At 23.5% G+C, this 26,622-nt stretch overlaps 1 protein-coding gene across 5 annotated transcripts in view; it reads left to right on the top strand.

Annotated features, from left to right (window-relative positions):
- cpx (synaptic transmission protein complexin) overlaps positions 1-26,622 on the top strand; it is a 131,581-nt gene that overhangs the window by 89,298 nt on the left and 15,661 nt on the right. For all 5 annotated transcript variants that reach the window (XM_011506013.1, XM_011506031.1, XM_011506022.1 and 2 more), the window contains one exon: positions 22,194-22,357. In XM_011506013.1, coding sequence (XP_011504315.1) covers positions 22,194-22,357 — 164 coding nt within the window. The remainder of the gene's footprint in view (positions 1-22,193; positions 22,358-26,622) is intronic.

Here is a 26,622-nt window from a genome sequence, read left to right as displayed (position 1 = left end):
TACATATAAATATATATAATTGTATTTTTATATAATTTCGTGTATACATTATATAATAGAATATCGATTAAAATCAATGATTGTATTTGTCAAAAATATACAATTAAATAATACAATAGATATAATTCTATCGATTCATAGTATTGAAATGTTATACGGAAACAGATAATTTTCTGTAAAAAAATTATTATATTCATACAAAAATGTCAAAATTTTCTATAAATTTTGAAAAACTTACTTCTAAGTTGAATATGGAATAAATGCATTTTCATCGATTTCTATAATACAAATTATTAATAAAAAAATACAAAAAATAATAAATTTTGTTTAATTAAAACAATTACATATATTAAAAAATATATATTCTTGAAAATATTTCATATAAATATCATTAACTATAATACACAATTTTTTAAATAAAATTTTAATATCAATACTCCATTCATAGAAAAATGATACAAAATTAAAAGATCTATATTTATCTCTTGTCATAAATAAATATTATTTTACATGATTTAATTCTTTTATTAGTTAAGCTATCTTTAATATAATAAAGTATGTGAATTGTTTAATGGCGAAAAGCATAAAATAAGAATCAGATATAAAATTAAAGTTTCAATAAATTGATAAAAAGCCATTATGCAATTAACACAAGGATTGTAATTTTTTTTTAAATAAAAAGTTATATTCTTATTCAGCTTTATAGAAAATTCTTCATCCTTTATATTTTTATTTCAAGTAAATATTAATAACTTTTATATCTACAGTGTAGCAATAATTAATAATCAATAATAGCAATAGAAATTACGAACTGAAAATTTCGAAGATTCAATTTTTATTTTTATTACAAAAAAATATGTTTCCTTTAATATAGTAGAAAACTTATTTTCATAAATTCAATATATAATTAGTTACATAATTCTTCCATGATATGATCAATGACTGAATAATAAATTTTGAATTGTTTAGAGTTAATTTATCTATAAATAGTAGAAACGTTTGATTTGAGAACAAAAATTAGAAAAAAGTTTTTAGTTATTTTATATTATAAATGATCTAAACGTCATTTTGCTTATCGATTTGGAAACTTTACTTGATATTTTTAAATACGAATATTATATTTAAATTTTCTATATAAATTAGGGATATTTTGAATTAGATGATATAAACTATTAGACCCTTAAATATTATCTATACTATCTATTTATCTATTATTATTATAGTTATAACAAATGTTTTGACTCTATGTTATACCCATTATTTGATCAATTTTTTTGTTAATTTATTGTTTAGTATGCCATTATTAACTTAAATATTCTTTATTGTTCTAATTTATATGGAATAAAAATGAAGCATTAAGTAAATTTATAAAGTTTCCTCGTGTGCATCTGTACTGTGCATTTTATTCAAGATCTAAAATGATTATTTTCTTTAGTTTTCATCCAAATTATGTTCACAGTATTCTGTTTTAATAATTATTAAATAATAATTTTCAAACATTATATAAAACTTATAATATGTAATATATAAAGTTCACTAATTAAAAATAATATAATATTAAGAACTAATTTATCGATAAGAAAATATATTTGTATAATAAAAATATCTAATTTATAAAATTTCTTAAAAATATATAGTCATTATTTGTGTCTATGTATATATGCGCGTGATTGTATTACTATTTATGTGTACATGGATATATATGAGTACGTGTGCAGGTACGAAAATGTATATGAATATTTAGGAATAAATGAAATTCTTGAAAATATTATTTTGTGAAATTATAAAATAATAAAACAATCCTATTAATTTGAATCTTAAGAGAAAAAAGTATTAAACGGTAATAATAATGTGGTGATGGTAAAATATCATAAATTTGTTCTTATTCATTCGACCTTTCTGCAGAGCTTTTCATATAGTCCCTACAAAAAGAAATTACACTTTAATTAATTACATGATATTTTTCAATAATCATTTGTAGGTAGTATTAAATATACATTTTAGCTTTACTTTAGTAAGTACGTATAATACTAACATTTTTATATTTAATTAATTCTTTTATTATTTTCATATTTATTTATAATAAATAGTACATTAAGAATATATTATATTGCAAATCTATAGCTCAACATCTCCTAAATGAAATCCATCTTTAATATCAAGTATCAAGGTATTGAATATTTATAAATATACGAAGCTTACAAGATTTTTTTAACGCAGAAGTAACGCGGTGACTTTCTAAAACTGCTGAGCAATCCGTACATTTTTATCTTCAAATTACGTGGTCCAATGAAAACGGTATCACGTTCGACGACGCAGCACAATTCGCGTGAGTCGAAGAAATATACGGTAATATATTTGCCTCCGACACACTCTTGCGTACTCATTTTACGGCGTTGATAAATCATTTTCTTCTATTCAAAGTTTGAAATTTCTTTCTCTCAAGCGTATTTTCAATACTTTTACATAAATGCAGCGAAAACGTTCATAAAGTGGTAAAGTATAAATCTCTAAAATGAGAAATAAGGTAAAAAATATTTTTAAAGGCTTCTTTTGAAAATACACTAAATCATTTTGATTGTTAGATAAAACGATTTAAATAATTACTGTATCTAATACTAGAAAGTAGTTTATTTAAAAATTGGATTTTCAAAATTGATATAAAATATTGGGCAGTAAATATTTGCCAGTATTAAATATTTAGCTCTCTATAAACAATCAAGATATTATTTCTAGTGTAGATTATAATTTCTAAGATGAAGAATTTTTTAAAGTTTTACAAAGATTATTAAACGTATATTAATATATTTATACCCTTATTCTAGTGCTTTCATAGGACTGTACAGGTTAAACTATCATAATTATTTGAATAATGTATCATAATATTTTTATTGAATTTTTTTAATTGAATTAATTGAATTTTCATTAAAAATCCTTAAACTATAAATTTCTAATTGAGTTTATAAAATTATTGTTATTTTCTTATAATATTTTAATATTTTGGGTCGTTACATGTCAACTTTATCGCATCTTTGAATTTATTACATTATATTACATTATATAAAAACATAGGAATAGAATATGAGAATCGTAGAGAAATATCTGAGATGATTTCATGCATAACATAAAAATCACAATTTTTAATTTTAATTAATTGATTATATATATATATATATATCAATGCTCCAAATTATGAAAGTAGATTGAAAAATTATAAAACTTTTCCTTGAACTTTTTAAATGGAATATGTAAATACTTATTCCACGGTATTTAGCTTAGTGAGTGAAAAAATTATACTTAACACTATTTATAAAATGCACTATAATCAGTATATTCTATTAAAAATTATAAACGGTAAATATTATGTTATGAACATAATGATATTCAATAAAATAAAGAACATGTTTTTGTGTAAACAAAGTAAAATATTATATTTATATGAAAAATATAAAAATTGAAAAGTATAAAATTTCTGTATGCATACTAAATTCCTTAAACTATATTCTATAATCAAAATAATTCATATTAGATAATAAATTATGTTCATTAATCGATTATTGTATATTAATAAATTATATATTAATAAATTTTTTAATTAATATTATATGAAGCAATCCAATAATATGAATATAAACTAATAATTATAATAAATAAAAATATTATCAAAAAGACTATTCAGCATAATATAATTTGTCCCAGCAAAAAAATTTTGCCCCAATATTATGAAATTGATTAGATTAAAATTAATAATAAGAATTTATCTTCTTATGAAATAATAAAGATATTATCTAGTAGAATAATTTGTATATTTATTTCTATTTAAAATTTGTTTACACATGAATATTAAATAAACTTCATTTTCTACATTTGAAAGTATGTGTTATAATTACGTAAATTTATATATTGCTTAAAAGAATAATACATGCTACAATAGTACTGATTAATTTATATAAAAAAATATTGCAAACAAGATTTTAATTGCCTTTTGTAACTATTATAATTTTAAATAATGTAAAATTAAATAATATGAAACTCTAATAATGAAAGAAATAAATCCTTAAATATTTGATAATCTCTAGACTAATATTTTGAGAATTATTTGTGATCTATTTAACGGTTTTACTAATGTCACAATGAAACAATGATTCAAAAGCAATTAAATAATTTTTAAATAACTCAATTGTTGATTAAATATAACAATATTAAATATGAGAGCATGTTTAGATACATAAATTTCTTAATCACCTAATATTCTTATTTCTGAGTGCATTTTATTTGATTATAGACTCATCAATTCTCAATGAAAAGAATGTCAGTGTATTCATCTCATGTATTAATTTTTATTTCTCATTTCATTTAAATACACTAAAATTTAATTATGAATGTTGAATTTTTGGCAATAATTTTAATTAAATACAAAATATATAATATATGTGAAATAATAGATAAAAATGTACTTTCATTATATTTTTCATTTTTTCCTAAATTATATTATATATAAAAATAGCATGATAATATATTTAAACAGCATTGATTAAAATCTTTCACGAAATAATTATTCACCTATTATTTACTCCATAATATAATAAAGTATTTTCATATAATAAAATTTCAGTTATTACAAAAACATATTTATGTGAATTTTTGTCAAGAATTTATATTAAAATGACATTAATATTCATATTTATTACCATTTAGAAATATTTCAAATTACTATAATATACAGATATATACCAATTTTAATTGATATTATATTTAGAAGAATAATATATTTTCATTAAATATTATTTAATAAAAATAATTAATACTATATTATTAATATTATAAAAATAAATAAATTTAATTAGGTTTTTTTTAAACAGAGACAATTTATCAATTACCAAGAATGTAACAATGTTAAATTTTAGAAATTTTCAATATTCGTAATTTAAAAATTTATAATAGCAACCCTACACATATCTGAATAATGTTCTTATCAGTAACAAATTCATATTAAAACTAACTTCACGTAATATATAATTCCATTATATTTTCTACGAATACATATATTATAGATAAAATTTTATTACATTTCATTCTTGATTAAAAAAAAAAACAGTTCAAGTGAAAAATTTATGATCGATCAGACATAGACAATATTGACAAACGAACCCTTAGAAGCATCGCAGATAAATAGTGCATAACATTTTATAATACGTATCTCATTTACTTAGTGACAGCTGAAAAAAAATTTTAAAACACTGACCTGCTTCTTTTATGTTTTTTTTCTTTTTTCGCTTAATGATAGCGTCTTCACAGAAGATAAAAAGAAACGAAAAAATACTCAAGCCTTGACCTAAGATTGCTACGTTAGAGTTTCTCCGCATAATATAAGAGAAAAAGCAATTAAAAGTCGAGAAAATCTACTTTTATACTGTTTTATTTTAAGTAATTTTTTCCTAAAATGTGCTATAGAAATTACACAATTGTTTTGTTTTTAACAAAAATATAAATTCTCGATATAATCGTAACTAGTCACCAATTACTTTCTATTATTTTATCAATTGTTTTGTTAATATTCTTTAGCTAATTTATTTAATTCTTTTTTAACATAACGGATTATGTAATAAAAAGTATATTGACTCTATACTTTAAATATAAATAATTTAATGTAAAACGAACTTTATTTTAAATAACGTTCATTATTGTAAATGTACCTACAGTTTAAACGATATTAAATTCATTAACTCTACACATATAATTTAAATCAACATAACTTTTATAAGTGTTTTATTTTTAACTTATTGTACAAGTATTTAAATATATTTATAAACACATTAGAAATACTATTAGACATAATACTTCTCTAACCTAGTTTCGTAGAAGATTTAAATCAATATCAGTTTACTTACTGATTCGATACATATATTATAAATTATATAATACATTTCGTTCGACTATATTTATTATTCTTATAAAAAACTTAGAATATTTACTACATTTTCTTAATTTGTATGACAATATTAATCTAACAAACTATTAATAAAAACTGTTAATAAATTAAGCATTTTTTAAACTAATTAAGAATTTATATAACCGACCTAAATATTAAAAAGTAAATTCGACTATCTGAAATATATGGAAATATAATTTTCAGTGAATTTTAATGATAAATGATTCGTATTTTATATAAAACTACATATTTATAGGCTTCTGTATTTAGGGCATCATTCTGATCAATTTAATAAATATTGATACTGTATATTACACAAAGTATAAATAATGACATTATCGTATTCTATAAAAAAATTTCTTTTATAACGACGATAAAATCCACAAAAAACTTATAGTATTTTACATACCGCTAAGTCTATGAATTGATATCCTTCATAAATTGCCTATAATAAGTATGAACAGAAATGAAAAATGACAGTTTCACATAGGGTACACTTAAACATTTCTAATTTCATTTATCAACGTATGCGACTGAATATTCATCTTCCATTATTACTAACCTTTTCCGATTAAACGGCGCATAAAACTAAACTTCATCACCCTCTATCTTATCTCCATTCCTCATATGCTTATATATCAAACTTGTCAACTGGCATAATCATTTTTATTCTAATAGTTTAGCTTTTTTATTTACTTTCGTATTTTTAGCGCTTATGTTATTTCTTTAATAACCAATATGTGATATTCATATACGATTTTTAGTTTTACATTAAACAAAGTAATTTTAAATGTTAGACGCAAACAGTCTAGCCCGGTGTTTTCAATACTTTGTTTTATTGTTGCTATCAATTATGCTATTTCTAATTGAAAAATGATTATTTTATATTGATTTAGATTTGACATTTCATAAATTTTTAAAATCTTTAATATCTAAAAGTAAATCATAAATTTTATACATTACAGCACTCAATTATTTAACACTAGCATTATCAGAAAAATTATCTTAACTAAATTAATCAAATAACATTTAATTTATTATATATTAATACTAAATCTAGAAATAAATAAGGATTTTTTAAATTTACACATGGTTAATTACTCAATTATTACTCATCAATATTAATTCCATTATAATTCTGTAAATAAATTACAAAAAAATTCAAAATATTCATTACATTAAATAACTTATTGTATGCTTGAGCTAACACAAAATAAATGTTGTTATGTAAATAAATATGAAAAGAGTTTTATTTTTAATATATATAAATACATTTTATATTATATAGTAATATATTTTATTAATATACATTATAATAAATTCTTGATACTATAAAAAGCTACACATTAGAGAGTGAATAAAATTAATCTTTTTTTTTTAATAAATAATGAAAAATTGATTAATTAATTCTCCATTCTTATATTTATACGTGTAAATAAAATTAATAAAATGTATTTACACATTATTTTCTGGATAGTGATTAAACCTACAATAAATATTATTTAAAATAAATAACTAAAATTCAGCTTATTTAAGGAAAAGAAGTTACGAATCTAATAATTAATAAATTCAATGAATTTTCTGAATACTACTTGTCAAATATATATATTATATATATATATATATATATATATATATCGCTGTAAAATCTTTTTACATATTAAATACTAATTATTATGATTATAAAATTAAATTCAAAAGACTGTACAATGCAAAAAATTTCAGTAAATAGATCAGAAATTTTAAGGAGCGACCAACATTGTTTTGATATTCGCTTACATTAATAGCGAACAACAAAGTCTCCAAATTGTATGCATTAATACAGAAAAGAAAAACAAGTAAAAGAGAATGATGCGTAGAAAGAAGGGGGGATAAGAAAAATTGAAAAAAAAAGAAGTATGAGAAATACTAAAACATTTCTCCTTATACTTACGCTGTATTTTGTAAGAGATGTTTCTTTTTAATATTCATTATTATAACTTTTCATTTTATTAAACAAGCTTGTAGGTATTTAGGTATCAGATAAAAAGTGAAGTGAATGATTATTTAAGTCATAATATTATAATTCACTTTTAAATATTTAATTATAATTTTTATATAAAGTCTTCTGGAATTATTAAGAATACAGAAAAAATATCATTAAGAATACATCCATAATATTGCAAGTTATAAACTAAAACTATTAATATATATATATATATTAAATATTGAAAAATATAGAAAATATTTTCGTAATGATCTCCAATTATTTATCGTACAGAAATAAAGAAAATTTTCTAATATAAAATCGTAACGAAAATAATTGAACTTTTAAAAAAATTATTCTAATAATATAGCATATTTAAACTGTTTAAAAATATTTCAAGAATATTACTTAAGCTTTATAGATTTATTTGTTTGGTAGTATAAATTAAAATTAACTAACTCCAAGGATATTTACTTTTTATATATATTCAAAAATTTGGAAAATATATGAATAACTTTTTCTATATATTTATTGATTATGTTACTTTTATTATACAATCATTTATTAAAGCATAATAATTCAAGCAGAATGTAACTACATTATTTTATTTTACATTATTATATTTGTACAATATTATATTTGTAAATTATAAGTATAGCATTTTAATTCTAGAAAATACGTAAACATTTTATTAATTTATATTAAAAAATTTTCTAATTCTTTTCATGATGTTACCGATATTCTTGAAAGTAGATAAAGCGATACAATAAGTCACTACGTGTACTTTAAATTGTTTTTCTCTTTATCGGTACTTTAATATTATATTTCTTATCATCGCAATTTATATTATATAAGGTAAACGACATACTTTCCTTTTTTTCATGATGATTCTTTTATTGTATTTTATACGTATTGATTATAAATAAATTTATAAGTGATACTTTTCGTAGATAATCTATGAATATTATATCTATGTAATAATTTATTAATAATAATATTCACTAAATCTACCGAGTAATAATACCAATTCAATATTATTACAAAACATGATATTTTTAATTTATTTGGCATTTAACAAAAGGTTTTCTGTTTCAGGTGATTTTATAAATTAATTGTTCATAAAATTCACCACACGTGAGTGCAAACATTTTACCACTAAACTCAAAACTTCTTTTTGTACAATCAATTTTATTAATAATTTACCATTTTATGTTAAATTAAATAAATAAAATCTTCATAATTTCGCAAAAATTTCATTTTTGTGCCAAATGTTTATTTTTTACTGTTTCTCTTTCCAAAATAACAAAATTTATTATATTTATAAATAAATGAAAAAATGTATTTCAAAATACTATATTGCATTGAAAAAAAACTAATTTAATAATACAATTAAAAATATACTTTTATCTAAAAATTTTAATCAAATTTACTATATATGTATTTATGATATCAAACAAGTGAAAATACTTTATTTCATTTGCATCAGGCATTAATAAAAATAGTATTTTTCATCGTTTAAATATTAATCGAGTTTTATTGAATTCAAGAAGACAGATTTAATTATATAGTATAAATTTTGTATACACAATATTACATTTTCGTATTTAGTTTTAGTATCTATTTAGTATTTTAGTATAAATTTAGTATTTTAATATTTAGTAATTTAGTAGTACTTTTATCCTCTTAATAAATTTCCAAATTCATTTAAAAATTAAATTAAATTTAATTTTCGGTTTCTAATATAACAAAATGAACTTTTTCTAAAAATTCTACATTAAAAGTAAACATATAATCTACAAATTATAAAATTTAGGAAAACTACGTCTTTAAAATATTATTTATTTATAATTTCAAAGAGCAAAATATTAAATATAACAACGATATTTTATATCATACATAATACATTAGTATTTAATAATAATTTAATATGAAGCATCAATAAGTTTCATTTAAAAATTTATAATTTCTTTTTATAATTACTAATTTCATAAATAACTTTTGACTTATTACTGCCAAAACTTATTTCGAGCAATTCTTTATTAAATCTATTATACATCTTTCTACATATAATTTAAATAAATAATTCCTAGAATCCGAACCAATAAAATCGAATGAAGAAATATTCCAAGCAAAAATAAAAATAATAAGCAATAAATTAATGAATTACAGTAAATATTATTCTTTAGAATAAAAATAATGCTAAGATTTTTATTTCGGTTCTAGAATGTATTTACCAGCAGTGTTACTATTGAAAAAGACAAACTCTGGTATGCATAACAGAAGTAAAATATTAAAACATAAAAACAAAGAAGTATTTAAACAATGTTAATTAAGAGTTTCATAGCTTTTCACAACAGGCTTAAACTAACTAACTTATTTAGTTGTAAAACACGAAATTAAAATATCTGCTTTGATAGATACGTATATGTAATTTAGCTTTTAAAATACGTCCGATACTAATTTAATTTAAATTGATAAATTGAATTGAGTCGTAAATCCCTGCTTAATTATTTAAAAGTGGTAACAATATATCGATAGTTATAATATTGTCAAGACAATTTTCAGGTTCTAATAATTAAGAGATTTTTATTTTCTTTAATTTATTTTTAAATGAATTGAGTATATTCAAATCGATATTATTCTATTATATTTTATTTTAACGAATTTATACTTACTATTTGATTAAAATTATGAAATTTTATATGTTACTAAACGAATTTTATATTTGGATTAGCTGATTTAAAAATTAAATAAAATATAAATATTTCATTGTAATTCATAATAATTATATATATAATAATAATAATAACAATCAGATAATAATAATAATAACATATATATGCGATAAGGCTATCTAAAATTAGGAGAGAATAACAATTCATTCAGTAACAATTAATTTTAGTGGTTTTGTTTTAGAAAAATAATATTTAATCACATTAATTCAATCAATATATAATTTACTTATATAAATGATAAAACTAGTAAATTGCTAAAATTAATATAAATTAAGTAGATATACTTGTCATAAATTAACAACAAAAATTCAAATAATAAATATAAAGTTACATATTTTAAGAACAATTTTTGGTAAACTAGATTCTGATTGAGTACAGAATATGCAGATAATATTTTAATATATAAAATCAAAATATTGAACAGATTAATAATTTATACGATCTCATATTTCACGTGTAATTTAAATTAAGTAAGACTTTTACTTATAAATAAACTTGACTGTATAGATCGAATTTATATCTATTAAATTAAAAAAAAAATTTTTCGTATATTTTTAAAAAAATAAAAAATAATTTAATAGATAATTGTTTAATAATTTTATATTAATATAAGATAAATTCAATGTATTAATTGTTAACGTTTACCTTTTCAATAAAACATATATTTTCAATTATATTTTTATAGCTGCTATTTAAACTTTATAACTGAGATTTTATTGAAATAAACTCTGAAAATTGGTAACATAACTAAAACAGAAAAGATTTTCTAGAATATTCTCGTATTTTAGTTACTTTCGTTATTCGTAAAATTGAAATGGATTACTCAAATTCGAATGAAGAAATTATAGAACAAAAGACGCCAAATACAGATACGCAGCATCTGGGACTATGATTGGATACTAGATTAGTTTCGACTACTTGTGCTAGGTGATTCTGATTCTCCTAGATTCTCTTTCTAATCTCCCTACAAACGCATGTATTTATTGATTTTATCATTCAACCATTAACAAATAAAAAATAATCCATAGTTAAAAAAAAGAAAAGAAATTTAATAATAAAATTAAATAATTTAATACAAGCAGTTATATCATACTTTCAAACTACTTTCTGAACCTTCGAAAATAAAGTTTTATGTTTAATTATACATGTTCAATTACTGAGAAAATTTTAATCCCACAAATATATTACCCTTAAAACAAAATATTTTAATAATTAGTGTTCGATTTTAAAGGTTTAGTTTATGGCTCGAACTACCAATTCAATAGTTCAGTGGATTAGTCTCTCGGCAGGATAATTTCAAAGGAAAGAATAATTGACAAAGCTGAAAAATATTATGTATTTAGTAAAAACAAGGTTTATTATTGTAAATAATTATAATACTATTGCACTGTTGTGTAGAGAGTGATGATTCTATTGAAGTAAGGAGGGTGTGTTCTTGTATTCTTGATTATCGTAAATTTTATGGATATTACTGCGTGTCTGGTAATTGAGGTAATGCTGACGTAAATATCAGCTGGTGTAGTCAGTCATTCATGCTCATGAGGTAGCATGAGAAGATGGTAGTTGAATCAAGTACGGTTGATGTATGAATAACTATACTTGATATGGTGTAAAATGTTTAATGGAATTTATTAAGTAATCAATTGTGTCTTTAATTATTTATGGGGACAGTAGAAGAATCTAGTCACAGGTAAGAGCGGATAATGGTAAGGTTTTGAGTTCTTGAAGGATTTGATAATCTGTAGTTATAGTCTGTTAGTCGATCTGTTGTTGTCCTTCCTTGACAACGTGCGTAATCACAGTGACACTTGTGTCAGCTGTTGAGGGCCTGTACGATGTCGAAGTGTTAGTTCGACAGAGCGTAAGTGTGCCCTATTTTTGCTAGCGGGCCTGTACGATGTCGAGGGTTAGTTCGAGAGAGCTTAAGTGTGCCCGATCGACTTTATCGAGCCTGTACGATATCGAGTGATTAGTTCGAGAGAGCGTAAGTGTGCTCGATTTATTTTTGTGCGAGATGAGACTAGTTTATTTATTAATATAATGGTGTACCTTGTGAGCTGCAGGCAGGTGTATTATTGCTGCGTAATTGATGTCCCCTTTTATTACTATTCCATTGGCTTCACTGTAATCAGCACTAAATCTGCTGATTTCCTTTTAATAATGCACAGGTATATTATTTACTAGGTTGCCGAATTTATGGCCACGTGTCGTCATCACAGTATATACTAAAACTACTGAACGGCAATTACACTTGAGTGGGCGCGGAGTGAGATTACAATGAGCGTCGCCACATGGCGAGCTGCGCTTAAATATGCATACAACGGATGCAGCGCCGGCAACAGTGCTGATGCGAGTCTTTTCCAGAAAATTCCTTGTCGTGTTAGAAAACGAAGCTTCTAGAAATTTCGTAGGCGTTCTTTCTTTGTGAGATCTGATAGTATATTATATTTCATGTCGAAAACTTGCTCGTACTTGCCGAATTTTGTTTGTAAACAAACATTCGCTCGAGTGCGTGTCCCGGTCCGAACGTGGGTGTTGGTCTTGGCGCACATGTTGTACGCCGTACAGCGCGTATGACCTTTTTTGTTTGAAATTCATGAAACTGCATCAATCCCGATCAATTAGAATACAGTGATATTTATTTTTTAAATATTTGGGCTCAATGTTATTGTTTATATTTATTATATATTTATATATGTTACGATACTGCGTCTGAATTTTCTATAGCATAAAAAAATTATTATTTATTGTTTCTTTTAATTATTAATGCGAAAAAATCCAAAATTATTTTCATTTGAAGAAAATATTCCGTTCTAATCATTCTTCCGAATATATAAATGCTTTGAATTAAATATTTACATTTATTTCAAATTATTTATATTTTTCTATATATTACTTTAAAAATTAAATAAAATTATTATTAATTTTAAAAATGAATTTTTTATTTAATTCTCTGCAACATTCCATAGATATTTATTAAGTAAAGATAATATTTTTTATAATTAATTTATATTTTTAGTGAATATAAATTATAAACACTATTTGTATTATTAATAAGGTAACACAGTGTAATAATACTGCATCTTAAATAATCTTTCTGTAAAATAGTATACAAGGCTATGATTTCACTCGTATTCTTTAATGCTTACTTTTCATCCCTCTACGCAATACTAACTAAATTGTACATAGAAACTAATAAAATAAAAATGTAAAAAGGAACTAGATAAAAGATGAAATAAGGGTATATAATAAGTGAATAAATTGGAGGTATGGTACATTGAAAGAACAAAATGAAATAAATAATTGTACTTTTTTATTAAAAGCAGTGCAACTAGACAATAAGAATATCTTGGAATTACAGATACATAGCTCATATCACTTAATTTTTGAAATCATATTACACAATTAATTTGAAATCATTGTGATGAACACAATAAATTTTTTTAAATACGTCATTAAAATATGTTATATTGTTAAAAAAAATTGAATATTTCTAAAAACAAGAATTAATACAACTTAATATGATATCATTATTATAGGTAATAATGATAAACTTATAAATTTATGTATATAAACCATTAATAATTTAATGGAATTTCTAATTATTAAAAAATAACACGAATAACCATTTAGATTAAATATTTAAAATCTATATAAAATTAATTGTGGCAGTAATATAAGTAATAAAAATATTTCTTTAATAAAATAAAATAATTTAATAAATTTTGTGGAAAAACCATATTTTAAATATATTTAAAAAGTATATATTATTAAATAATATGAGACAGTTTTAAAATTTTCAACTAGACTAAACAAAATTTGAATTTCTCAGTTAAAGTAAATTTTGATTTATTTTAAATAATAATTAATTTAATATAGTTCATAAAATACTATTAGGAAAAATTGCAAATATAATTCAATAACAGTGAAATATGTTTCATTATCTATACTTACCTAGAAGTTAATTATAAGGACGAACAAAAATATTTACAAATTATTGAAAATAGATTTTTTAATTCGTACACTAATTACAATTTATAAAAACCAATGATACTGTACTCAAAAAATTTTTGGATTTATACGTTTTAGAAATTAAGTTAAATATCCGACTAAAACAAAATCAAATATTCGAATAAATCAGATATCACTGTATCAGAACAACAAAGAATTAAATATATGAATTAAATTATTTAATCCAATTTAAATTATTAAATTTTTTTTAAATATTACAATTTAAAACATAAAAATTAAACACATAATTTTGTGATATAATATCAGTGGATAATTTTTTATACAATATTATTAATTTATAGTAAAGTAAATGGTATAAGTGAGAAAATAAAAATATATTCAATTATAAACAATTTATACAAAGTAAAATAATTTAAATATTACTTCAAATATTAATATTTCAAAGTTTATTTTATTTTTGTTTAAGAAAAATATGGCATTATTATTTAGCACAGTATAAAATATTGGAATCTGAATTAGAAAAAACAAATATTTAATTATTGAATACATTCGTGTCGTTTAACGTGCATAAAATAACATTACACAATTTGTTAATCTCAAAAAAATATTCATACAAATGGAATTTCATATTTTAATTACCCATTGTAAAACATTAAGATTTGAAATTTTTATATAAATCTATATTATTAATAATAATATTCCATGAATTCATAACATAAAAATATTTTTAAAATATATAATTAAGAAATTTCAATTTCTGTATTACTAAATAATAAACTTAAATAATTGTAAAACAAATCTGTACATATTTTTAACAAATTTAAATATAAAAATGAAGATTCCAAATAATCAAAAGATTCCTTATTTGACTAGTACAAACATTTTCCAATATAAAGAATATATATATATATATATATATATATATATATATATATATATATATATGACGTTGAAATAATTAATAATAAATATTTGTAATTATTTAAAACGTGTAATATATATATCATTGATTCAAATTCTAAAAAAAAATGATAAATTTTCTGCTTCATTTGAAATGTTATTATAATTGATTGAAACGTGTGGGAAAAAAATATATAAGAATAAATTCAAATTAAAAATAAATTTCTGACTACAATTCAAAATGCACAGAATGAAAATTGAACTAAAGCATTCAAAGACAGTAAGTACATACTAGTATTCATAAAATTCATAAAATATATAGATATTTTCTTCTTTATTTAATACATAAAAATTTCGAATATCATATTTTTATTAATAAATATAATATAAAATAATATATATAATATAATATAATATAAATAATATAAAAGTAATTTCTAACAAATTATTCCATTTAAAAATAGTCTCTGAACTACTATAAGTTAAAAATTAATAATGTATGGTAAAATAATTAATATTTGAATATTAAATAATAAATAAGAATAAATGAATAATAATTTTAAATATAAATATTATAATTATAAATTATAAATTAAATCAATTAACATAAATTTGAATCAAATAAATAAAAAAATATAAAATTTTCATCAAATATTATTAAATTTCTTCAAAAACAATTATTGTAGAATCTATTTGATTTTAATTATATCTTTTTTAGTTTACAAGCTTCGTGAAACAAGAAACTACCAAGAAGTTAGATACATACGACTTGGATAGTAAATTGGTACAGAAAGGAGGCTAATGAGAGTCAAATCATATAGCCCACACTTTATACAAACCTATATAAGTCGGCAAACTACGTAAACTACATTAATCCTATTGAGAAAACATTATTAGATGATTATTGTAATTGTGATGTCGCAGTCTATAAATTTTACTTTCATAACTGATGAAAGAGTATTCAAGAGTTTCTATTCTATTCCTATATTTCATGTTTGGATAGAAATGCTGCTATTAATTAACCGAATTTATTCGTAATATAATTATTGAATGTTATTCCTGTTATAAAATAATATTGTTATCCATTGACTATGAATTGAACAATTAATTAATTCAATTATTGAATTTTACATGCATTCGTTAAAAATTATATAAGTCAGAATAATAAAAATATTGTTGTGTTCGATGATATTATACTATGACATATATAAATTAAATAAAATCCCTACAGAACTAGACAGTCAGAACAAATTAAAATATACTATCCACACTTTAATATATGTGTACAATGTATAAAAGTATATATAAATTACTTCAAACGTATAGTGTATGTGCAAACCTTAATTTCATGGAATAAAAACAAAGATTTTATAAAATTTTATATATGATTATAATTTGATATTGACGAATATCTACAGTAAGAAATACACAATATTTTATTAAATATATTTAAATTATATTTTAAAAGTAAAACCTATAAATCACTATCGAAATTATTTAAATACATTTTCGAATATAAACTTTATTTGTATTTTCTAAAATACATACATTATAGAATATTGGGACATATAATATGATCAGTGAAAACAATTAAGAAATAAGAATACTATTTTTGGAAACTATATATGCATTTAGTGTAAAGGAATATAAAAATTAATAAAGAAAATGAAATTTAAATATAAAAAAATCTCCTGTTGATCATGATAAATAGAAGAAAAAAGTATAAAGATAGTTATATGCATGTAAATTTTTCTGCTGTAGTCGTGTAAGAAAGAAAAAAGTTTAATTAGAGGTTTTCGGCATCAACGAGAAATTTTAATTTAGGAAAGTGGGTCGACGATAAATCGATTCACAAGAAGCTTATACACTGCATCTCTTTAATTTCATACACTCTTATACATGCCTGCATGCAAACTTCTACAAGGCCTTTACATTTTTATATATTGGTAACTTAAGGATCTAGAATAATTTAATTTAATTTATAAGCAACAAATCAACTAAATTCAAAAATAGAATACTCGATATAAACCTTACATTTACTTTAATTTGTATATTGCATAAAGTCTATTGCTGGATTTTAAGCCAAAAATAATAAATTTACTTTAAATATACGAACATAATTATTAATTTACCATATTCATTACTTTTCAATATTTAATATCAATAATGTGCAATTTTTAAATATTATTAATATTTTTGAAATAATACTAAAATCTAAAATATATTAAAAATATTTATTAAATATTTTATTATATTAAAAAATGATTATATAATAAGTATGATAATTATAATTGTAGAATAAATTTAAGTAAATAGATACGTAAAAATTATATAAATAATAAAATAATAATTAAAAAAAATTTTAAATACAGATATCAAAGCATCATCTATCGGAAGGAAGCAAAAAGAAATCATTTCAAATCACCTAAATGCAGACATGTCATAAGTTTGCAATATGTTTTGCGATATAATCTTAGAAAACAAAGAATAATTCTTGAACCTGAATTTTTAATAAATATTAATTTTCCAGATACATATAATTTAAAAATATTTAGTATTATGCGTAAATTTATTAATAATATATAATTGTTAAATATATAGTTTGTGATACAAAAATTGCAATTGCCTAATTAATCGTATAGCAAATTCTGAAATATTAACTATTAGATAAATTTTCATTTTCTTTAGTTTGAAATTTAAGTAGCAAAAACTTTTTGAAATATGTTAATATCGTTAATTTATTGAAATAATTAATATGTTTTATATTGTAAATATTACAAAATTTTTCGTTTTATTTTCTCAAATAATAAATAAAAAACTTACTAGTATATGTATATAATGCTCTTCAGTAATTTATAAATAACTCATATTCATAAAACAAAGTTAGTTTTCCATGATATTTCGGTCGAAGTCTTGGGCATCAAAACTTTACTAACTTAATCTTCTTGTGAACTTCTAAAACTTCGTTAGTTTAGTTCATATTGAGAGTTCTAAGGTAAAACACGTGTACTGTTTACTATAGTAGTAAAGTTAATGTACGAACGAGATTCTAATATAAAATTATATTTTTTATAATAATTTCAATATTTGAAATTAGAAATAGCATAATTTATAATTCAAAACTAAAATTATATATTTATTACTTTATGTAGATAAAAAGTTTCAGGAAATGAGAATATCTTAACTTTTTGAAAACGATAACTATTGATAAAAAATTTTATAAAGATCTTATGTAAAGATAATAGAGTTTCCATGTAAATAAATTGTTAATTTCAATAGATAATTTTCATTTTTTTATCTCACAAAATATTGGAATATAATTAAATAATTTATTTATTTAATATAATGTATATATATAATATAATATAATGCATAATAAATGTAATAATACAAAATTTATTACAAACCATATACATCGTTATTAATTATTAAATTGTTATTTGATCAATTCATTTTTATAATGACTTATATTATGCTTTAACTAATTTTAACTGAAAATATTAAAAATTTTAAAGTTTTTGTATTTTAATGTAATTTAAACCATTGAAACATATTATAAGAATATTTATTTTAATATAGAATTTAAAATAGTTTGAAATAATATTGTACATAATAATACTAATCGATACCATAAAAAGTATTTCTTTTTAATTAAGTCTAATAAAATTAAAAAAAATTTTTTTTTCAATTTTATTGACATTTTATAAAATATTTTATTTTTATTCGTTTATTCCATGATTTTCTGTCATGTTATATTTAACGAAATAAAAATCTATAAGGTAAATATATATATAAATATATTTATTGTTATTATTGTTATATCTACATATATATATATATATATATATATATATATATATATATATTTATATATATATATGCATATATACATACATAGGGCAATCATAATTGTATGAGAATTAATAATTGATACGTTGATATATACTATTATTATTTAACAATTTTTCAATCGTTCGCAATATATCCAGTATTCAATTAAAACAATGACAAATAATCAGGAATTAAATGTACATATTATAAGAGGCGCTAATATCTTCTACATATTATTTATTTAGAATATTTTTAGTATCTTTCTTAATAATATAAAGTTCATTTTGGTTTATTAAATATAGAAAATATAACTATTTAATATAACTTTTTAAATGTCAAATTTTGAGCACTTAACATTATCTATAAAAATTATTTTATTTTATAAAAAGCAATTTTTTATTTATAAATATAATTTTATATCTTATTTTATGGACTACATACAAAAAAATTAAATAGTAAAATAATATCAATATGTTTTTATATTAAATTTATATTTATTTTATATATATTGTTATATAATTTCTGAACAATTACAAAAATATTTGAATTGGTTATAAAACATGAAATGCTTCTAAAAAATAGCTTAAATATTAAAAGCATGTGTTATTTTTATAATTGTCTAAACTTCAAATCATATCTAATTAAAATAGATTATAAATAAATCTATGATGACAATTAAAATTATCTTTTTAATGATTTACAACGTACTTATTTCAATTTGATTCAGCACTGATCAACGCTGATTATTTATATTATCATTATTAATTATGCTCTTTTCAAAATTCAAAATAGTTTCAGAAATACAGAATTACACCTGCTTTACTAATTAATAACCACGTTGTATTCCTATTAATAACGAATTTAATTAGATATAGCTATATTATATATATTGACAATTAACTGAGCTTAGAATTACATCTTACTTGTATAGTGCATATGCACATGTGAATCCCCGAGAAATATTTATCATGTATCATTAATATATGATTTTGAATTGGTGCATCAGATATATGCTTTTCCTATTACATAGACAGTAACAAAACCTTCCAGTTAAATAAATCATTAATGTGCAAAAAAATGTTTTAATTTAATTTCAACTAAAATTTTATGTCGGATATTATATAATGTATATTAAAATAATAAATATTTCGAAATTTTTAAATACTTCATTTAATAATTTGTAATATTTCCAACTAAGTAAATAATAATTCACAGATGAAATCGTTAAACTTCCAAGGAAATTCTTTTATATTTTAATTATTATTCTTTTCCTTGTCGTTACAAAAAGAGTGATCAAGATATTGTTTGAATTACTGATAACTAAACAACGTAAGCATATGTCGATAGAATTATTTATTTCTATAAAGATCAGTAATAAATTGATACTGCAGAGCAGCTTCCAAATTTTAATAATTCATATTAAAAATTACAATGTTATCGTTATTGCTATATTATTATATCGTTATCGTTATTGCTGTTATTGTTATATTCAATATAAACCATTGAAAAAATACATATTTTCAGCAATATACATTATATACTTGATAAAAGAAATAATCCACTTTCTTATTTAGAAATGCAGATGAATTGATGAAAAAAATTTCGAATAAAATATCAATATGATAACAATGTGATTTGTAAAAATGCAATATGATGTTGAAAGAAGAATTAAGGAAATATTCTCCGATGGTAAATCCATTTACTACGTCAAATCAAAACTTATAGTGTCAATAATCATTAATATATTCTGCTTCTTCTTATTCGGAAGAAAAATCTAATCAATCAAAAATAATAATTTATCGTTATAATTGTTATTACTGAATCAGGTATCCAAATAAATAGATCAAAATTAGAACAAAAGTAGTTAACTTACTTTTATATTCTATTATGGATGTTGCACAAATTTCTTTATTTGTACATTGCTTAAATAGAAAAGACTTAGAATCAACTAGATATCATTGAAATTATCTTAATATTACATACCGTATAAAACTGAAGATGAATCGTTCGTAATAAATATTATTATTACATTATAATTTACAGATAAAAATAAGTCTTTTGATATAATTATTTCTTACATATGAAAAGAAATTATTTATCATAGAGATATTATATTCTACTAATCAAATATAATCACATGGTGTTTATTAATAGAATTACAATGTTTGTAATCCAACTTCAAACCTCAATTAGCTGACGTGATTCAAGACTAACTAGAGAGTAATCAAAATGTTAGAGAAGATGAACATATATATATATATATATATATATATACATATTGATATCTCAAAACCTTCTATCACAAAGACGAATTTTTACTTCTTAAACATAGATATTTATTGTACATGAATTTTTGTATTTAAATCATATATTATTTAGATTTTTCACATTTAAATTGAAATAGAACATCTGAAAGTTGTTAAAAACTTATTTGTAATTTAGGAATATATAGTAAAACAATTTAATTTGAAAAATTAGTAAATGATCATGAAGACAATTTATTTAAGTATTATTTTTCCATAATTTACAGCACCATTCGAGTATTTTAATTAATAGTTTAGTACAAAAATGTTAAATCAATTAGTAAAATACAATCCTAGAAAGAATTTATATAATTTTAGAACTATTTAACATGATTCAATACAAAATTATTTGTGTATTGATAATCTTCGATCTGTTATATCAGTATACTTCTGTTAAAATAATATTCTAAAAAGTAACAATTATAATTTTATTTCAAAATTAAATATATGCGTTGTAAATTAAAAAAAAAATTACTTATAGAAATAAAGTCTGAAACTTGGAACCTTATTAAGGATAACGCATTGCGATAATAATAATTTTTTTTAATTTTTAGGGGCCGTTGGTGGTGAGGGTGGCGACGAAGATGACAAAGAAAAGGAAGAAGAAGCCGAGAGAGAAAGACAAGAGGCTATACGAGAAGCTGAGGAGCGTAGAAAAGAAAAACATCGAAAAATGGAAGAGGAGAGGGAGAAAATGCGTCAAGAGATAAGAGATAAGGTCTTATATTCTGAAAATATACGTTCATTATTATTTTATATATTATTATTTTATTATTACTGGTATTATTGTTGTCGTTATTAACTTTGTTATTAGTATTATATTTATTGTTGTCATGATTATCCAATAACTTACAATCAATGAATAGATGTTTTATCATTTTTTTATAATGTAATGAATTAAATATTATATATATTCCTTGTAGTTGCTTCACTGTGTTTAGCGTGACTAGCTTGTGGCTGTAAACTCTAGCCGAATAGTGTAGCTGAATACTGAAATGACTGATAAATTGACTGAATGACTTAAATTGCAATGAGCCTAAGCGTGATGTGCTTCCTTTAAATATCTGCGCGGCAGCTTACTTAGCTGACAACAATGCATAGGTTTTTCTATGCGAAAATCTTGCATGACGTGCGAGACTAAAGCTTTAGAAGTTTTGAGAACTCCAGGAAAGCAAGACTTCAGAAATTTGGAGAATTCCAAACGACGTTACTATGCGAAGACCAGATAAACATTGTAGGATATTTGATAGTAAGGCTTTGGAATATTCGAGAATTCTCGCAATCGAATGTTTACAAATTGTAAGAGCTATAAGGCTTATACCTTTCTAACAGCCAATGTCTTGGAAATGTTCCAATTCCGAACATCCCGCCCACCATCATCAATTTTGTTGATGATTATTGCCCTTCCTGTGGAATGGGTAGCACTACCAATTTATGTATTGGTCTTATCATGGTGGTTGAAGCTATTTTTAATGTAACCACTCTGGTCAGTCCATCCTTGCCAGGAAGGATGTCGATAACTTGAGCGAGAGGCTACTTGCACGGTGAGAAGCATTGGTCGATGACAAGTACCAACGAGCCAATATTGATATCATTTCTTGGATTATGCTATTTAAAGATTCACTGTTCCTGATGTAAATAATGAACTGAGCATTGTGCCCAGAATTACTGTACACGTTGTTATATAAATTACCAGGGAAACAATCCTGACATGCACAATCTTTTGAGAGATGGTTCTGAAACGGTGGTGAGCGAGCTACCATGCACAAACTCCTCGACAATACGTGTGGCTTTAATGTTTTACATAATGTGCCGTCTGCTAATATTGTAAAAATTAGCAGGAATATACACACAAACTCCTGTAAAGGACGTGTGGCCTTAATGCTGATTTGAAATATAAATATATACTGGTTATACTCACATTTTTGGTCACTTTTATACTCACATTGTTTGTCATTTAGCGTTGACTGCCATGCCCATGATTTTGGCGGCTTAATCCATGGTCGTCCAGTCCACCATAATGGAAATTCTTAATGATTTGCGGCTTAATGATCTGCCCCTATATGTCTGCACCAAGAATTATATCTACTGAACGAGGTGTAAAATATTGCAGATCGTCCAGTGTTAGGTTTTTCAAGTGTGGTCAATCGTGTGCGGTTGGTTCAAAGGAAGGAATTACTGTGGTCAATGTTGGAAGAATGTGAGCCTGTATGGTGATAATGGAATTCGAATTGATTCAGCGTAGAGTGAGTGACACAAAACCTAGTGTCTTAGTTGATTGAGCTCCCCTAATTCCATGAATACAATGATGGAATGTGTCCGAGGAATATTGAGTTGTCTAATGAGTTTTACGTTGACAAATGTAAGTTCAAAGCCTGTGTCAATGAGAAGACGAACTTATACGGTAGTCATTTTTGACCGTATTTCGGCCATGGCCGTGGCTAATAAAGTGATGGTATGAACTAGTATTTCGATCACTGCGTCATCATCTCATCTGGATGATGCGTTTTAAATACCGGCCTAAGTAATTTCTGATTTAAATGCCTCGTGTAGCATGGTATGGTGCCGTTTGGAGCACTTCTTGCATTTTGCATGCTTGTTGTACGAATTGGCATTGCGATGTTTCAGGCAATTGAAACAGAGTCCTTGTCGTATTACTAGATTCTGTTTCTTTACTGTTAACATATCCATGAATTTTGGAGACATGAAAAGAATCGAATGGGGGTAGGTGCAACATTCGCACGTGTTAAACCTGTATTTTTGTGCCGAGAGTTTTGACTAGGCATTGCTCACTGATACCTGATAGGTCCTGGATGTTCTTTTGATACAACGTTGTAGTCATGCAGCGTCTCTAGGTCGAGCCTTGATTGAGTTCATCTCTTTTAGTGTCCTCTTGCGATACGTTAGAAAGTCTTCCAATTGTTCAAAAAACTCGTATGAATTGGAAGAGCTAATTGATGACTCCCACAATTCCTTTATGGCATGATTGAACTGTCCAGAGGGCAAGTATACAGAGATGTAATTCCCTAGATTTTCTATGAAGCCCAATGCCTTGAGCTGTTTCATTGCTTCCCCGGTGCTGTTAATGAGTTTTTCCAACTCGGCTTTTTCTCTTTTAATTGGTGTTAATTCAGAGAAGACTTGATTGTGAAGCATGATTGGATAATTAAGCATTTGTTGTCGTAAGAGGTTGTTAGCAGTTCCCAAGCCGTGGCAAGGGAGTCGTTTGTCGGTGGCAGTCCAGAAATTAACTGTACTATTGGACCTTGCATTGCGGTGTGGAGGTGATACAATTTTTTCAATTTCGCTAGATTCATTGTTTCTCGGGACCAATGCCTTCAAAAGATCGTGAAACTCACGCCAGTCGTCTTGTTTTCCTGAAAACTTAGAAATAGTACCGTTTTGGAATCGGGCCCCTTGTGCCTGTACCTTGTTTGGCGAGGATTCTCCCAAAATAGATTAATTCGTGGAGGGTTGACAATGTTTATTTATTTTTCCCGTGTGGTCGAATATTGTGCGAATTCGTCAATAAAGGCCTTCATCTCGAAATGCTCGTAGACACTGTGAGCAGTTGATCATGTCATCTCTATATCAGCATGTTCCTTGATGAAGGCATTGTGAAGCTCTTCGATGTATCAACAGACTTTTAAAATTTGTTCCGAGGAAACGTCGAGGTGCGATGAACTAAATTTCTCAGCGAAATTCTTCATTATTTCGATGCGATCCCACTGAGTTTTTGCCTTGAAAATGCGTCCAGAGGATAGGTGTGATAATGCGGACCTCCTGAGTATGGATTTTCTGTTTTTCATAATGTCTTTCTCATCCATGCTTTTCTTGGTCTCCATATTGATGTTAGTTGCATGCAGAGTGGCCGGAGGTCGAAAATCTCCGGATGCTCTTTAATGTAGTGTCACGTCTTGCATAGTATGCAGTGATGAAAAGTAACTGGTGAATCATCGAAGTTGCACGTGTAAAGGCACTGGTGAGATGCATTATCTTCCACTAAATCTGGCAGAAGGACCAAATGTTCGACACTGTTGACTCGAAATGCCAATATTTCTATAGATTTAGAATAAATTGTCGCCTGCGCTTGCAGATGCTTGGGAAAGAGTTAAGTGGAAGGACTGTAGAACGTGCAGACTTCGTTAACATATGGTTTATTAAAAATTGCATTAGTAATAAGCTATGTAGCTTATTACTAATTGTAATATTTTATATTTAGTATTTTGTATTATATTATAATTGTAACAAGACAGCTTATTACTAAATGCACACTTAGAATATGTGCACATATTCTAAGTGAATATGTGCACACTCCTGGCAGGACGCATGACCCGAATGATTATAAGGAATACCTTGATACCGTCCTTCTTGTAGTCGTATACTTTTTTGTAGTGCAGTCAGCACCCATTGACTGCTTGTAAATTGTAGCACACTTAATAGTTGAACATGTATTCCTTGTAAAAGCTTCACTGCGTTTAGCGTAATTGAGTGACTAGCTTGTGGCTGTAAACTCTAGCCGAATAGTGTAGCTGAATACTGAAATGACTGATAAACTGACTGAATGACTTAAATTGCAATGAGCCTAAGCGTGATGTGCTTCCTTTAAATATCTGCGCGGCAGCTTACTTAGCTGACAACAATGCATAGGTTTTTCTATGCGAAAATCTTGCATGACGTGCGAGACTAAAGCTTTAGAAGTTTTGAGAACTCCAGGAAAGCAAGACTTCAGAAATTTGGAGAATTCCAAACGACGTTACTATGCGAAGACCAGATAAACATTGTAGGATATTTGATAGTAAGGCTTTGGAATATTCGAGATTCTCGCAATCGAATGTTTACAAATTGTGGGAGCTATAAGGCTTATACCTTTCTGAGAGTCAAAGTCTTGGAAAATGATCCAATTCAAAATATATATACATATTCATTAGTTCTCATATTTATATATTTTTCAATTGAATTTTTATTCATTATGAGTGTCTT

Source organism: Ceratosolen solmsi, unplaced genomic scaffold, assembly GCF_000503995.2.
Source record: "Ceratosolen solmsi marchali unplaced genomic scaffold, CerSol_1.0 scaffold10, whole genome shotgun sequence".
Classification (NCBI taxonomy): domain Eukaryota; kingdom Metazoa; phylum Arthropoda; class Insecta; order Hymenoptera; family Agaonidae; genus Ceratosolen; species Ceratosolen solmsi.
The sequence above is the reverse complement of the archived record's forward strand: the minus strand, read 5'-3'. Positions and strand labels throughout refer to the sequence as shown.